At 42.7% G+C, this 14,416-nt stretch overlaps 1 protein-coding gene across 8 annotated transcripts in view; it reads right to left on the bottom strand.

The window, feature by feature from the left end:
* Window positions 1–1,657: 1,657 nt before the first annotated feature.
* Window positions 1,658–14,416, bottom strand: part of PLEKHM1 (pleckstrin homology and RUN domain containing M1) — a 36,923-nt gene continuing 24,164 nt past the window's right edge. For all 8 annotated transcript variants that reach the window (XM_042474914.1, XM_042474913.1, XM_042474916.1 and 5 more), the window contains 7 exons: window positions 11,305–11,548; window positions 10,050–10,970; window positions 9,529–9,674; window positions 7,863–8,056; window positions 6,319–6,382; window positions 4,396–4,553; window positions 1,658–2,500 (listed from right to left, as the gene is read on the bottom strand). In XM_042474914.1, the coding sequence (XP_042330848.1) occupies window positions 2,389–2,500; window positions 4,396–4,553; window positions 6,319–6,382; window positions 7,863–8,056; window positions 9,529–9,674; window positions 10,050–10,970; window positions 11,305–11,548 (1,839 nt within the window). In that variant the 3' untranslated portion in view covers window positions 1,658–2,388. The remainder of the gene's footprint in view (window positions 2,501–4,395; window positions 4,554–6,318; window positions 6,383–7,862; window positions 8,057–9,528; window positions 9,675–10,049; window positions 10,971–11,304; window positions 11,549–14,416) is intronic.

Below are 14,416 nucleotides of genomic sequence, written 5' to 3' on the forward strand. Positions count from 1 at the left end.
TTGGGAGGGTGGTGAAGGATGGCTGAAGAAACATATAGACTTTTGGTGTCAGGATGAGTGGTGGAATAAATAATGTAATAAATCTTGAACTGGAAAAGAATGGGATTCTTCTCTAACTGATCTAAGTGTAGCTGTGTATACTGTACTTGCCTATAGGAGGAAAGATAAATGGCAGGTGCCTCCAGAATCCCTTACTAAGCATGCAAAAACGGAAGAGGGAATAGCATATAAGCCTGCCTCACCATGTTGAGAAAGAATAGATGTGTAAGTTTGGTCACCAAAATGGAAACCACAGAAAAGTGAAGGCTAGTGAAAATGTCATCTCTGGAGGCATTTCGGAAGAATTCCTCCAGCACTCTCGAAAAGGTTCAAAATGTTTTTGTTTAGTATTGAAACACTTATGTGACTTGGTTCTTTCATTTCACTTTGAATTGTGTGTTTAAGATAAAAAAAAAGTTCACTACAATATGTTGCATTACTCATATATTGTGTGGTATGGGAAGCTATATATTCTTTCTATGTTATTTCTGCCTCCGCTACCAAATTTTCTGTAAAAAATCTGCTTCAACTGAGGTATTGCTGTAAATACTTGCTCCCATTTCCTAAATCTTCGAACATTAAATAATTCCCTTCCTACCACTGCTAAGGGTTAAAATGAGGTGTATAACTGGCTCACTAATGAAGAAAAGCTGCATCCTTCTGTATACCTGCATTATCTGCACCTGCACAGAATTTGCATGAAATATTTTGAGCTAAGAGGTAGGTAACTGAGATCTTATTCCTTTCCTATTTTTCTCAATGAGACTTTAATCAGGGTATATGGTTTTTCCTTAATCTCCTCTTTTAGCTTCACATAAAGACTATGAAGGAGGTTAGGCTAAGAGAGATCATTTGATTCAACATCACTCACACCATTAGTGCTACATTTGTTCTGCTAATGCGATATACGTCATCCTATGCCAGCAATGCCTCTCTACACTGGACAAACAAGACAGTCTCTACGCAAGAGGATTAATGGACACAAAGCTGACATTAGAAACGGCAATACCGAAATAGCAGTTGCAGAACATTTCAACCTTCCTGTACAGACAGTGTGGGATGTAAAGGCTGTGCGCCTTGAACAAGGACATTATAAAGGAAGACTAGAAAGAGAAACAGATTAATTGAATTATGTTTACAAATTTCAATCCATTAACAGAAGTATGAACAAGGACAATAGCTTCATGGCACACTACATATATTATTAATACACGAGTCCTTACTACTGTAACAAAAGGAATCTTCACAGAGGCGTAATCCTGCTGTAAGCACTGTTGTTCTATGACATTTTTTCCTGAAGAAAGCTCATGTGTTTTCCTTTCTTTTATATATCAGGGTGGGTGAAGTACAGCTCTGATGTGTCCAGGGAACTCTGGTTCCCCTATAAAATGATGGCATGGTCTCCTAACCTCCTAGTGGCAGTGAAGGGCATTCCATTTTAAAAATTCAAAAAAGGTTTTAACCTTCTGAGATCTCAGAGTGAGACAATGCACCTCCCTAACCTCTGGCATTTGGCTGCCCCTAGTTTCTGTGTACCTAGCACATGCCCAAAATGCTAAATCCTCTCACAAATATACAGTAAGTGATTTTTAAGAAATAAGAGTCTCACACAAATAAGTTCTTATTAAATAAACTTTAATTATCTGCATAGAAGAGTAAAAGGAAAATAAAAATTCATCTCTAGAATCCATTGAACTAGCATTAAAAAATGGTAGGATGAGGAGTGGTTTGTTATTTCTAAGAAGGTCACTTTGCTTTAGGGAGAACACCAAGGGGTAGGAGGGTGGAATGTGTTCCCAAAGGATTCAGCAGCTGTTTGGCACGTGGCATTTCAGGAGTAGCCTGTAAAGTGCAGAAGGCACAAGAACTTTGCTACAAAGTGCGTTAATTTTTTTTAAAAAATCCAAATAAAAAACCAAACTCACTCTTCCAATGGCCTAAATCAGGATGTGTCCACTAAAGTTTGTGGAGTCCTTGTGTCACACATATCCAGTGCTCACTACACAAGAGAAAGGTATGTGCTTCTCTGGAAAAGTAAGAGACAGTGAAGCTTGGTGAAAAGGAAATGGCTGCAGGAAGCAACAGATCAGGACAAAGAAGTCCCCCTACTTCTTCTGACGTAACCTGTCAAGTCTCTTCTCAATAGCTGTGGTTTCCAGAATTTGTGAGAGGATATGTGGTCGCTGCTGTGTTGAAGCCTGGGTGGGAGGAGATGAGTTGCTGCAAGGAGACATTCCTTGGCATCATACCTTCTGCCTGTTGTGTCTTTTCTCCACTTGCACTCTAAGGTGCCCTGTGACCAGGTCTGACCCTGCTTCAAAAAGTTTTGCCCCCACAAAGAGATCATTTTCAAAGGGGTTCTTGCAGGCTTTGCTGGTATTTCTGCCGACGGATGCAGCGAGGGCAGAAACTGGCATTGGCTTGGCAGCTACTGTGGAAGACTGTTTTGCATTCACTACACCTGTGAACAAAAGGAGGGAAAAGAGAGGAATCAACTACAGGAACAGCTTACAGCATACAGTATTTATGGGGATAGTGAGGGGGGCTTGAGAAGGAAAGTCACTAGCTGGTAATTTCCATATAGGCTGGGCTGCAACTCCCATCATCCTCAGCCAGGATGTTGGCCAATTTTCACCCCCACCAATACCTATGCTTTTGCACAAAAATATCTCTGCATTTCTTCTAAGTCCCTCTCAAAATTGTGACTAAAAGTGACAGCACATCATTTCCTATCACCATTTTCAGAGGGACTCTGTGAAAACAAAGGTATTTGGAAGTAGAGGTTGTGGGAGGTATTCTGCATCTTTTTGCATGTTTGTGGGAGCTTTCTGTACACTTCTTGTGCAAACAAAATGGGGGGAGGAAGGCTTCAGGGGTCACAAAAATGGGGTCCAGGGGCCACATTTTTCTCAATCATGGCTTAGAAATACTTGATGGAAATAGACTTTTTATGCTTGTTGTAATAAGGTCCACACAAAACAAAAAGTGCATTTTAAAATGCGAATGGCTAAAATGCATACAACTGAAAATATATATATATATATATATATATATGCAGTAGCATGCCTTTGTCAACTGGGAAAACTGTGTAAATTAGGCAAAAATCATAAATAAACAAACAAACACTTTAGGAAAATTATGTTAAAATGTGCATGAATTTCCATGTAAAGAACACTAAGTCTTGCAACCTGATATGAACATGAGCAGGATGAAAAGATTTGCAGAAAGCCAGTGAAATCAACCTAGTTCCAGATTTCAGCATGCCTGTTTGCTGGGTTTGGATATAAGCCCCCCCCCCTTTAGACAGGCACACAACTCTGCTCAAAACAGGTGTTTAACTCTATACTCCTCTGAGAATGACTAGAATTGCAAGAGGAAATGACTACAGGCTGCCTGCCACCTGTGTGCAGGATGATTCGGGAAGTGCCTGCCTCTAGCCAGAATAAAAGTGCTTACTTGGAGCCATTGTCAGGCAAACACCAGGCACATCCTGCCACTCACGGTAAACACCCTGACTCAGACCACAGGAAACACTGTCATCCCAGCAAGGAGCCACTCTTCCTGCTTCGATACACAACCAGAAAGGAGAGGCCAACAAACCTCAATGAACTGATCTCACTGGCTACCACCCAATCGTGTTGCTCCAGAACTGCAGCTTTCTGAGATGAGCTGGGGTGCAGGAAGGGGAAATTACAGTATTTAAAAACTTGTTTAAGGAGGACCTGATGCCTGAATTCTTTCCAGTATCCCAGCTGTCCCGAGTGGATCTCAGTGGCATGAAAAATTCCTCCGTTCTTTTTTCCAAGTCACTGATTTCCCTCAATTTGAAATAATATAGCCTAAGAAAATATACCTAAGACACACTCCATAGATATGTTACATCAGAAGTGGGAAAAATGTGTCTCATGGATCACATGTGGCCCCAAAGATTGTTTGAGGCCACAGCCTCCCAGAACTTTCAATTAAAAACAAACAAACAAACAAAATTGCTTCTGGTTCACTTCTTGGTTGAAGAAAAAGGCTTCTCCTGGGGCAAAAACTGAAGTACCCATGTAGGAAATCAATTTTATAAAGTAAAAAAAACCTCAGCAAAACAAAAGGGTGTGGGAATGTGGCTGGTCCCCCAAGGTCCCTGGGGTGCAATGCAATTCCACAATCAATGGCCTGCTTTATACGAACCATTTGCTCATTTCATTCATTCGTTTCCTCACTCATACCGTGATTCCCAAAACATGGTAAATACACTGGGAAAGCTCCCTCTCCTTCTCCCTTCCCATTGCCTTCTACCTTAAGAATCAAAAATCCTGTCTCCTTGAAAACCTGGGTGTAAAGCTGGGGTGGTGTTGTGATACTCACCTAGTAGTTGTGTCAAATTCAAAGGGGAAGATGATGTTGTTGCTGTTACAGATCTGGCAGATGAAGCCTCTCTGCGTGCAAAGGTCACAGTTATAGACATGATGGGAGGCAAACTGAATCAAAGACTGGAGGAATGTCTCAAATATGTCATCTGCAATCTAAGAATGGAGGATTATTAGCAGGCTGTGTAAGGTGGAGAGAGTAAAAATGGCATCTTATCCATGAAAACACAGCGCAACATCCAGCCACTTGATCTATCTAATTCTAATACATCCATCAAATCTAATTTATTTATACTGCTTTTCAGTAGGGATGTAATTCTTCACTAATTTCATTCTCGAAGCAATGAGACATTTTCTTCCTGTTGTGAGAAAGTCTTTGAAAACTGCTGTTTTTGAGGACTATTTGCAGTTCAGGATTTACTATACACAATATTCACATAACCTATTTTTGTGATGAAAATAGATTGAATCCAATTGATTAGTCTCAACTACAGTAGAGACATGGAATCAATTGTTGAATGTTGAGTCCACAAGAAGATAAATCCCATTGATTCACTGTGTCTGCTGTACTTAATACTACCAATAGGATTCAGGGCAGGTTTGTGTGTGTGTGTGTGTGTGTGTGTGCAGGAAATAGCTTTTTCTCGTACAGTGCGCCCGCGTTATACGCGGGTGCGCTTTACGCGGTCTTGAGCGTACACGCTCAAGCAGTGGGGTGCGCGGGGAGGCGCGTCCCATTCAATTGAATGGGCGCACATGCCTGTGACACCCCACATGCCCCATTATTTCCAATGGGCCTCGAGCATAGGCGGAATTCGACTTATGCGGTGGGGTCTGGAACGGATCCCCCGCGTAAGGCAAGGGCGGACTGTACATAATATTTCTGCATGGAAAACCCTGTTTCCTGCACAGAAAATGTTGTATTCGAGGACCCATTCTACACAAAATTTGCACATGGTATCTTTGTGCAATAAACAGCATTTTGGGCAGAGAGAATTATATTCCTGCACAGAAATATTATTTTCTGTGTAAAAACCATATGGACATTTTGCACAGAATGAGTCCCGAACTGAAGAGTCTCATCAGTCCAGGTTCTCCTCATCAGGTTTTCATACCACTCAAGAAACATGTGTTTGATGATATGATGAATATTCCTTCCATTCATACTTTTCAGTACAAAACTTCCAAGACAGCTGTGGCACCATGATGGCAGTGAATTATTTTATATCAAGGCAGACCTCCTGATATTATTAAAGAGCGAGAGAGAGGGAGAGAGAGAACGAGAACAGCTTTACTGATTAAAGACATGGGCCATCACAATATATCCACAATAAAAATGTATGTATACATATAGCAATAGCAAGTACATTTCCATACTGTTTACTGATGTACTAAGCAGTTTACAAAGTGTAAGCTAATTGCCCCCAACAAGCTGGGTACTCATTTTAGTGACCTACGGAAGGATGCCAGGCTGAATTGACCCAGAGCCCTGGTTACAGAATGCAGCCATTCCTTTCCCAGTCTTGGCTTTCATCGTCTTCTTTAAAGACCCGAGAGAATACAGCATTTGCAATGTACACCACAGGAATAAAGGTCTGATATGAATCTGACATATCTTGAAGAAAGCACCAGTGCAGGCATATCTGCAGTCAAGGTTCAGAGGGGAAGCTCAGCCAATCCACCTCGCCCCCTTTTTTCAAATCTCTCTTGGAAAATGCAAAACAATAGAGGAAAAATTATCTCTGAACATGCACAGAGTAGTTTTACAATGGATTATTTTCTCAAGATTCCTCCTGTGGGCCATTATAATCTAAAGTGTGTTGGTTAATCTATGTGGGGCTGGCTGAATGGGGTTTGAGATTGTCCTGCTTTCCTCTGCCTTACTCTCATTTAAGAAACTTCTTCCTTCCAGAGTTCATACCTGCCTCAGGTCAGCCACACTGTATTTATGGGGACATTCAAGGAGATAGTGTCGGTGATCCAGCCTGCAAATAAAGCATACAAAAGTTGGGGCGAATTAGCAAGAGTTTATGAAAGCTTATCTGCCATGTTCTCCACAGACAGCCAGGACTTGTGCAATATAGAATTAAATACAGAAGCAGCAGAATCCCTGTGCCAGGAGGACTTATACATGACTTGCAGGGCCAGAAGACTAGGAAAAGTTACAGTCCATTAGAATTTGAAAAACATACTTTGTCCTACAGCTCTCAGAATCTCATAGCCAACCTAGACATTGGGGGGTTCCGAGAATGTAGCAACCTCCCACTGCTTTCAAGCTCTGCTCCACATTATTTCTGTACCTGCTAGTATACTGTCAGCTTCACTGGGCTGTTTCTCCAATCGTCTTGCCTTGCATCTCCTGTCTTTGTGTCCACTCCAGATATTTACCAAGCACTAGTTTTATTAAGACATATTTTAATGGAACTACATTTTTAATGGCAGCTTGAGAAATATTTTTCATACCATTGGAGACTGCTCACAAAAACATATACTGACTGAGAAAAAATATATTATTCCCATTTCCATTTTGGAACATTGTATGACCAGCTCAAACCCTGAGTGGATGAAAGATACTACTATCATCCCTGTTAATCAAAAACTGCATACTCTTTGACCCCTGAAGCCTTGTTCTATTATACTATTAACTCTCTCATCCCATAATTTCACAGACCACATATGCCTTTTGTTATGGGTGCTTATCAATAACACTTGCATCTTTTTTTCTATCTAAGAGTGAGGCATGATTCTGATTTTAATAGAGAATGAGGAAAGAATAGGAATAGGTGCGACTTTGTTTATTCTTACAAGAATTTTCCAAAATCCACAAATTTCTTCTTATATTAAATGGAAACCTCTCCAGAGGGGAAAAAAAATTCGAATGTGGGAGAAACTGAAAGGGGACAGATGAGACCAAAGCCCAAGATTTTGATGCTTAACTCTTAAAAGTCTGGGTTTGAATCCTTCTTGATTCAGGTATGTTAGCACTGAATGATGGTTGTCACTCTTTTTTTCTAAAATGTTCCTCAGTTTTAACATGCTGGGAATAGGGTTGCAAAACACTTTTAATTTTCTTCACTTTCTTCATTTTCACATGCAAGAATGAAGGGTTCTCTTGGCAAGTTTTATTAGAAGGAGGTTTGCCATTACCTTCTTCTTGGACTAAGAAAGTATTACTTGCCCAAGGCTATCCAGTAGGTTTCTATGTCTGAGTGGGGACAACCAAGCCACTACACTACACAGGCACTCCTTTGTGATTAAGGAAGGGGAATAAAAAAGGGGAATAAAAATGGTCAAGATACACAGCGAGACAGGTCTTTTGTATGGGGAGCTATTTTCCTTGCATGCATACTGGTTGCTTTTTCTTGTCCTTTTAGGGGGGAAATCAATGGCAGAGAGAACTACAGAGTAGGTTTAAGGCCTAAAAAATCAAGAGCAAACGTGGATTTCTATACAATTAAGATTCACCTTTTTGTGATCTCCTTCAGGGCCCCACTGCGACAAAGGACGAGGTAGTCCCCAAGGAGCTTTAGCTGCTCCCGGCTTCTGTAGATGCAGCGCATGTGATCAACATGGTCATAGAGGGTCTCATTCACCAGCTTCAAATCAATCAAAGGCTGGTTGCGAATTTGGTTCAGGAACTTGACAGCTTGACGACAAACCTAAGAAAGGTGGTTGGAGAAGAACACACTGTAAAGCAGGTAATATGTGGGCCTCCAAGATGTTGTTGAAGTGTACAATTCCTATAATTGCTCACTATTAATTATGTAGGTGAGATTGACAGATGAATGCCAAAAATATCTAGATGGCTATGGGGTGACATCTAGGTAAATTAGCCCGAGGGGTCCTTATGTGCCCAGCAAGGGGATTAAAATTTCCAGTTAACTATTCTTGAAAAACTTATGAATGGATGACAAAAGCTGCAGTTCTCATTTGCTCTCTTCTAAGAAAGCTTCCCTGGTCTAGCTCTGTACTAACCCTTTGGTTGCTTCTGTGTTCTGCCTTGCACCCAACTATTACACTAAGGCTAAATCAGTGGTGAGAGCCAGTGTGGTATAGCGGTTTGGGCATTGGACTAGGATTGATGACCAAGGTTCAAATCCCTGCTTAGTCATGGAAACCCACTGGGTGACCCTGGGTAAGTCATACTCTTTTAGTCTCAGAGGAAGGAAAGGGGGAAAAAAACCCTCTGAATAATCTTGCCAAGAAAACCCTGTGATGGACTCGCTCTAGGTAAATTGGAAATTACAAATTATTGAAGGCACACACAACAACCAATCAATGCTAACTAGTACTTGTCTTAGGTTTACATTGTTTTCTGCTTTGTTATTTGGCTGCCAATATAAAAATGGAGTTCAGGGAGAGGAATGGAGAAGAGGATAGACAGAAAGTGAACCTGTGAGGGCTGGACTGAAGAAGGGACTGGAAGCCAAGCCTATCAAAAGACAAACCTAGATCTCTAAGTTGCCTTCCTCTCACTCAGTGGTCCCCAAAATGTGCTCTTTAAGGGATTTTGGACTTCAGCTCCCAGAATCCCAGACTATTAAATCTCTAAAAGGGCATAGTTTGGGGACTACTGCTCTAACTGATGCCCTCCAAATGTTTTGGAATACAATTCCCATAATCCCACAAGCAGGGTGGACAACCATGGCAGCATTGGCATTATTTCCCTAGCCTATAACTCCCAGCAGCTCTAGATAGCATAACCAAAAGGGAGGGATGACAGGAGTTGTAATCTGAAAATATATGTAGTTCCACAATTGCCAATACATGCTTTAGGATAGTGATTTCCAAATTCTGTCCTCTAGGCATTTTGGACTTCAGCTCCCAGAAACCCCAGCCAGCTTGGCCAACAGGAATTCTGGGAGCTGAAGGTCAAAGAATCTGGAGGACCAACGCTTGAAAACCACTGGTCTATAGAATTAAATTAAAGTGTCATGTATTCTAGAATGCTAGACACTGGTTTTAAAAGATAAAGCTGGATATTGTATTTTTTTTGGCTGTGTAATGCTATGTCTTTATACTGGGTTCAGATGCAAGTATGATATGAACTGCTATTTGAAAGAAGCAAGAGATCAAAGCAATGAATCTCCCTTGCTTCCCATTCTGCCTTCTATGAACTGCCCAGTCATACCGGACGTCTCACAAGGTCCCAATTATGAATCAGTCGTGAAGGGATCACTGACTCGTCATCTTGATGGCAGTTGTCACAGTAATAGAGACCTGTGAATGAACATAGCTTGGGCTTCGGGAAGGAGAAGCCAATCTGCCTGGAGCAACCTGGAAAGGAAAAAAAGGCAAACTCTAAAGACTTTGGACAATGCCACAAACTGGCTCCACAAACACAGAGACTTTTATATGAAACTAGTCTTCTCTCACCTGGGCCTCTCCAGAGGTGTCAAACTGTATCTCCTAAACAAAGTGGCAGTTTGCTGGGGGGGGGGGGTTCTAACACATCTGCTGGAGACCACAATGAACAGGGCTGTGTCAGGCAGCAGGATTTATGTCACTCTAAGGGTCTAGGCTTGAAAGTGCAGGGGGATTCTGGGAGCTGTAGTCCTTCAAAGGGTAACATCCCCAGGCTCTGGATTCAGTGCAACTGTCTGTTTGTAACCCACCCTGACACTCCTCCCACCTGGACCCACCTGGACCCACCTGCACAGATGAAGCTCTGGCAGTCCAGTCCCTTCTCTGTTGGGATGGCCACTAGGTACTGCAGGAGGAATCCATTCTCCTTGACGGTGCTCTTCAACACCACCTGCGAGTTCCCATCCAGGTTGCCTCCAAGGGTCAGGGCTTCCTCAGCTGTTTCCAGGTAAGACATCAGCACCCGACGGACCAAGTCCCTCCAGTCAGCCGCTTCCTCTGCATTCTCTGCTCTCAGCTTCAGCACTGCTTTTGAGGTGATGATCTTGAAGAAGGCAGGACCCCCCAGGCTCACATCTGGCAAGATGTCCTGGATGGTCTCCACTCCGTAGCTATTGCTCAGAGTTTTTTCACCATTCCTGGCTTTGAAGCACTTCAAGGCTTCCAAAGACAAGGAGAACACAAAAGGAGTCCATGTCCTCTCGGTCTCCAAGTACAAGATGGACTCTTTGACCGCATCCAGCTCCGGCAGCAAGACACATGCCCAGTCAAGCCCATTTTGTCCAGTTCCACTGTACTGTAAGATAGCAGATGAGTTACTGGGCAGCCCTTCAACAGAATTTATGATCTGGTCCTCCATCACCTCAGTGCACTCAAGCGTTTCCCAGTCATCATCCTGCTGAGGCCGACACTTCTGGACAGCCTCATGCAGCCGGTCTAGCCAGTCATCAGCCTCATCCTGGGAGGATGCCCGAAGGCACAGCCGTCTGCCTGAGAAGACCAGGTCGAAGCGGCCATCACTGTGTGCCTGCCCCAGGGACTCACACCTCAGAAGGGAACAGTTCTCCACACACACACGTTCCTCACTGTCCACATAGAGGCGCAGTTCCAGTGGTGAGAGCTCACAAAAGAACTCCTTCCAGATGCCCATGCCTCCTCGGCGTTCCAGGGTCCCCAACTTCAGCAGGCCACGGAATGGATTGGAAAGACCTGCAGTTATTTAGAGGGGAGGGTGGTGAAAGAGAGAAAAGTACGACTGACATGTCAAGATTTGATTTTAGGACACCCTTCAGAGAATCACAGAACTTAGAAAAAGGCCTCTTTTGGGCTACAGCTCCTAGAATCTCCAAGTTATGGCCACATTGGTTGGCAAATTCTAGCAGCTGTAGCCGAAAAAAGGATTTCCCCCCAGGTGATTCACGAACAGTAAATTATGATGGAATGGAAGATGAGCCAGTACCTATAAATGCTGTTAAACCACCACAGTTATTTCACCCTTTTGTTTCTCATTCCACTCATCTTTCCTCAGTAGAAAGATATTTACCAATCTGCCTTCGGTGAACAACACTAAAGCCCTTCGACTCCTTCTCAGGGGAGAGCTTGGGTTTGCTTGTCTCTGATGAGGACACAGAGGCCTCATCTTGTCCCAGGGCATTGCTTGGTGTAAGTGGCCGGCCACCAGCAATCCTCTCTGGCGAGGGACTACGTGAGCTGGAGTGGCCTTTTTCTGTCTCCACAGAAGGAGGAGATGGAAGATAAAAATCATCTTCAGTAATCCAGCTTGTTTTCTGTTGGGGAATAAAAAGAGAAGAAATTGGTTATTTAAGCTGCAAAGGTATCCCCTGATCTGAATGTTCTACTGAATTTTTAGGGATGTGCTGACACCGGGCAAAGGCATGTTGCGTTCAGCACAATGCTGGGTGCCGCACAGAAAAGACACACTACTGGCAGCTAGTAAAAAGAAGAGTTGTAGGGCAGAGTAGGGATCTAGAACAGGAATTGAATTCAGGGTGGACTGGGATTCTGAATGGTTAATAAATAAAATGGAGTCTCCTTAAATCAACGATAACACACTTCTAATTAGCTGATGATGAGACAAGTAACATGGAAGGCACCTTTTACCTCACCATTATCTCATTAGTTCTTAGACTAAAACCTTGGCAGGAATACAGATCATCATTACCATCAGAATTAGTAGAGATATTTTGATTTAAATCACAGAACAAAGCAGAACTCCTGAAACATTTTCAAAACTCTGGCTTTTTAAACCCCCTTTAAAACATTATGTTTTTAATTACCTTGACTAACATTATAATTAATAATTTGTATATTGCTTTTATCCAGGTTGGAAAAATATTAGATACAGTTTTCCATGGCAATCTAATTGTGGTGCCTAGGAATTCCAAATATGGAACTTATATTTTTTTTACTTACCAATAATCTTGCAAGGCATATCATTATTTTGCCTCTTTTAGAGATGAGTAGGTTGACACAGAGTGACAATTATTTAGCAATGGCTGCCCAGTGAGAATTCATGCCTCTCAGATATCAGAAGAACACTCTAGACACAGGACCACACGGACTAGTTATGGGATCCATGTCTGAGATCTTGAGCCTTTCACAGACCTGAGTTCCTAGGGATGCAATTTCTCAACCTTTAAAGGGCTCTCTTGTGAACCCCAGCAGAACTGATGGGAGTGTAGTGGAGTCTCCTTCCTTAGAGGTCTTTAAACAGAGGCTGGATGGCCATCTGTTGGGGATGCTTTGATTGAGATTTCCTGCATGGCGGGGGGTTGGACTGGATGGCCCTTGTGGTCTCTTCTAACTCTATGATTCTTTGATAACAGGTTTTTGCTCAGGATGACCCAGGCAGGATGACATAACTTCCAGCTCAGAATGAGAACCAGGCAGGAGAAAGGCTTTGTCTGAAAACACTCTGTAGCTGGCTGTGTAGGGGAAATGGAATCCAGGAAAAGAAGTTCCAGTTTAAGTGCAAGGAAAAGTTTTTTCTGGAGTATAAAGTTACTGCTTCACAAACTCAATTGATTAACTGTCACAGTCCCTTATTGACAGGGTGAAGCCTGCCAATTATCCTACTTTCAACATAGTTAAAATTGGGGAATGCAGATCTAGCTATCAAGCTGGAAGACAGGTAGGACTCTTCCCTCTAGCCCTCAGATTACAGCATCTCATGTACTGTATAGAGACATCCTAAGGCCTACAGCAGGGATGTACCACCTGAGTACGCTTCACCCTCCTCACCATCCCTACACAAGGCCCCCAATCAATAATGAATTATTATTGGCCCTTCAGATACTTTGCACTTCAGCTCACAGCAGGTAACAGTAAAGGAGTTGACCTGAGATGTTCCATCCCATCCCTCAAATCCCTCCTGCAAGTCTGTTATCTCAGACGGAAGATGGGTGAGAAACTGACAAAGCTGCTACTACACTCCTTTCTTTTTGTCTCACATGAAACATGTGAAATACAAATGCAAGAGGAACCTAGGTGCACTTAGGACTAGAAATGTGAAATTGGGGGGGGGGGGGGGGATTTGCGGGGAAATCAGTTATTCCCATTTTTCCCCAAAGGCTAATCCCCCACCAGAAAATAAGAATGAATGGATTATGGAATATTTTATTTCATACTGATTAATAACTAAATTAAGATAAGATGTTTACAGACTGGTGATAAACACCAGCATTGGGGCAGAGTGGGGGTGTGGCGACCGCACGCTGCATACCCCGACTCTGGCCCAATGATAGTGTCATGCTGCCTGCCTGACTGGACAGTGGGTGGCAGCATGCGGTTCCTTTGGCACAGTGTTTAGACGCGCTGAGCCAAAGAAATGTGGTAAAGCCGCCGCCGTTGTAGGAAGGGCGCCCTTCTGCTGCTCTAAAAAGGAGAAGCATTTTGCTGGTTCTTTTTGGTATGGCAAAGTGTCGGATCAGGGCCTTGGTTGCTGCAGGCCCGATCTGGTACTAAAAGGGGCGGTGGCAAGCCACTCTATTGGGACAGTCTGCTTAGCTCCTTACTGGCACAAAAGTGTTCCTGAAAACGTTATAAAAGGAAAACGTTTATGTAAGAGGAGTGAGCAACTGAGGCTGTATTAGCCCCCTAGAGCCCTTGGAGTGCTTAGACACAAAGCAGGATGTTATGTACGTAATAAATGTAAAAAAAGAAAAAAAGAAAAAAGTAGCACTGCTAACCATGTGAAAATTCATCTGTGTCATTTTAATTTACTTTGAAGCCAGAACTCCAGATTTTTTAAAAAAATGTTTGCCCCAAATGCCCCCACAAAAACCCTTGGGGAGGGGGTTGCCTCCTGGGCCACTTTAACAAAAAGAAAAACCTATAAACCACTTACTGTTCACTTCCTGTTGTTGTTGTTGTTGTTTTAAAGTCCTATCCTGGTCCTAAAGTGGCCAGTGACAAAAATATCACTGACAAAAATGCCCCCCACAACTAGATGGCAGGTGGAGTATTCTGAAGCAAAAATCCTTTGACCCTAGGGGCCACAAATACGGCCTTGAGAGCCCATATGCAACCCATGGACTACACTTTGCTCACCTGACATTTAAGACCATATACAGTATCATTTCATTATAATGGCAGGTCTTTGTTTCTTTTTCTCATTTCTTTCTCTGGAAATAACT

This window comes from Sceloporus undulatus, chromosome 6, assembly GCF_019175285.1.
Source record: "Sceloporus undulatus isolate JIND9_A2432 ecotype Alabama chromosome 6, SceUnd_v1.1, whole genome shotgun sequence".
NCBI lineage: Eukaryota > Metazoa > Chordata > Lepidosauria > Squamata > Phrynosomatidae > Sceloporus > Sceloporus undulatus.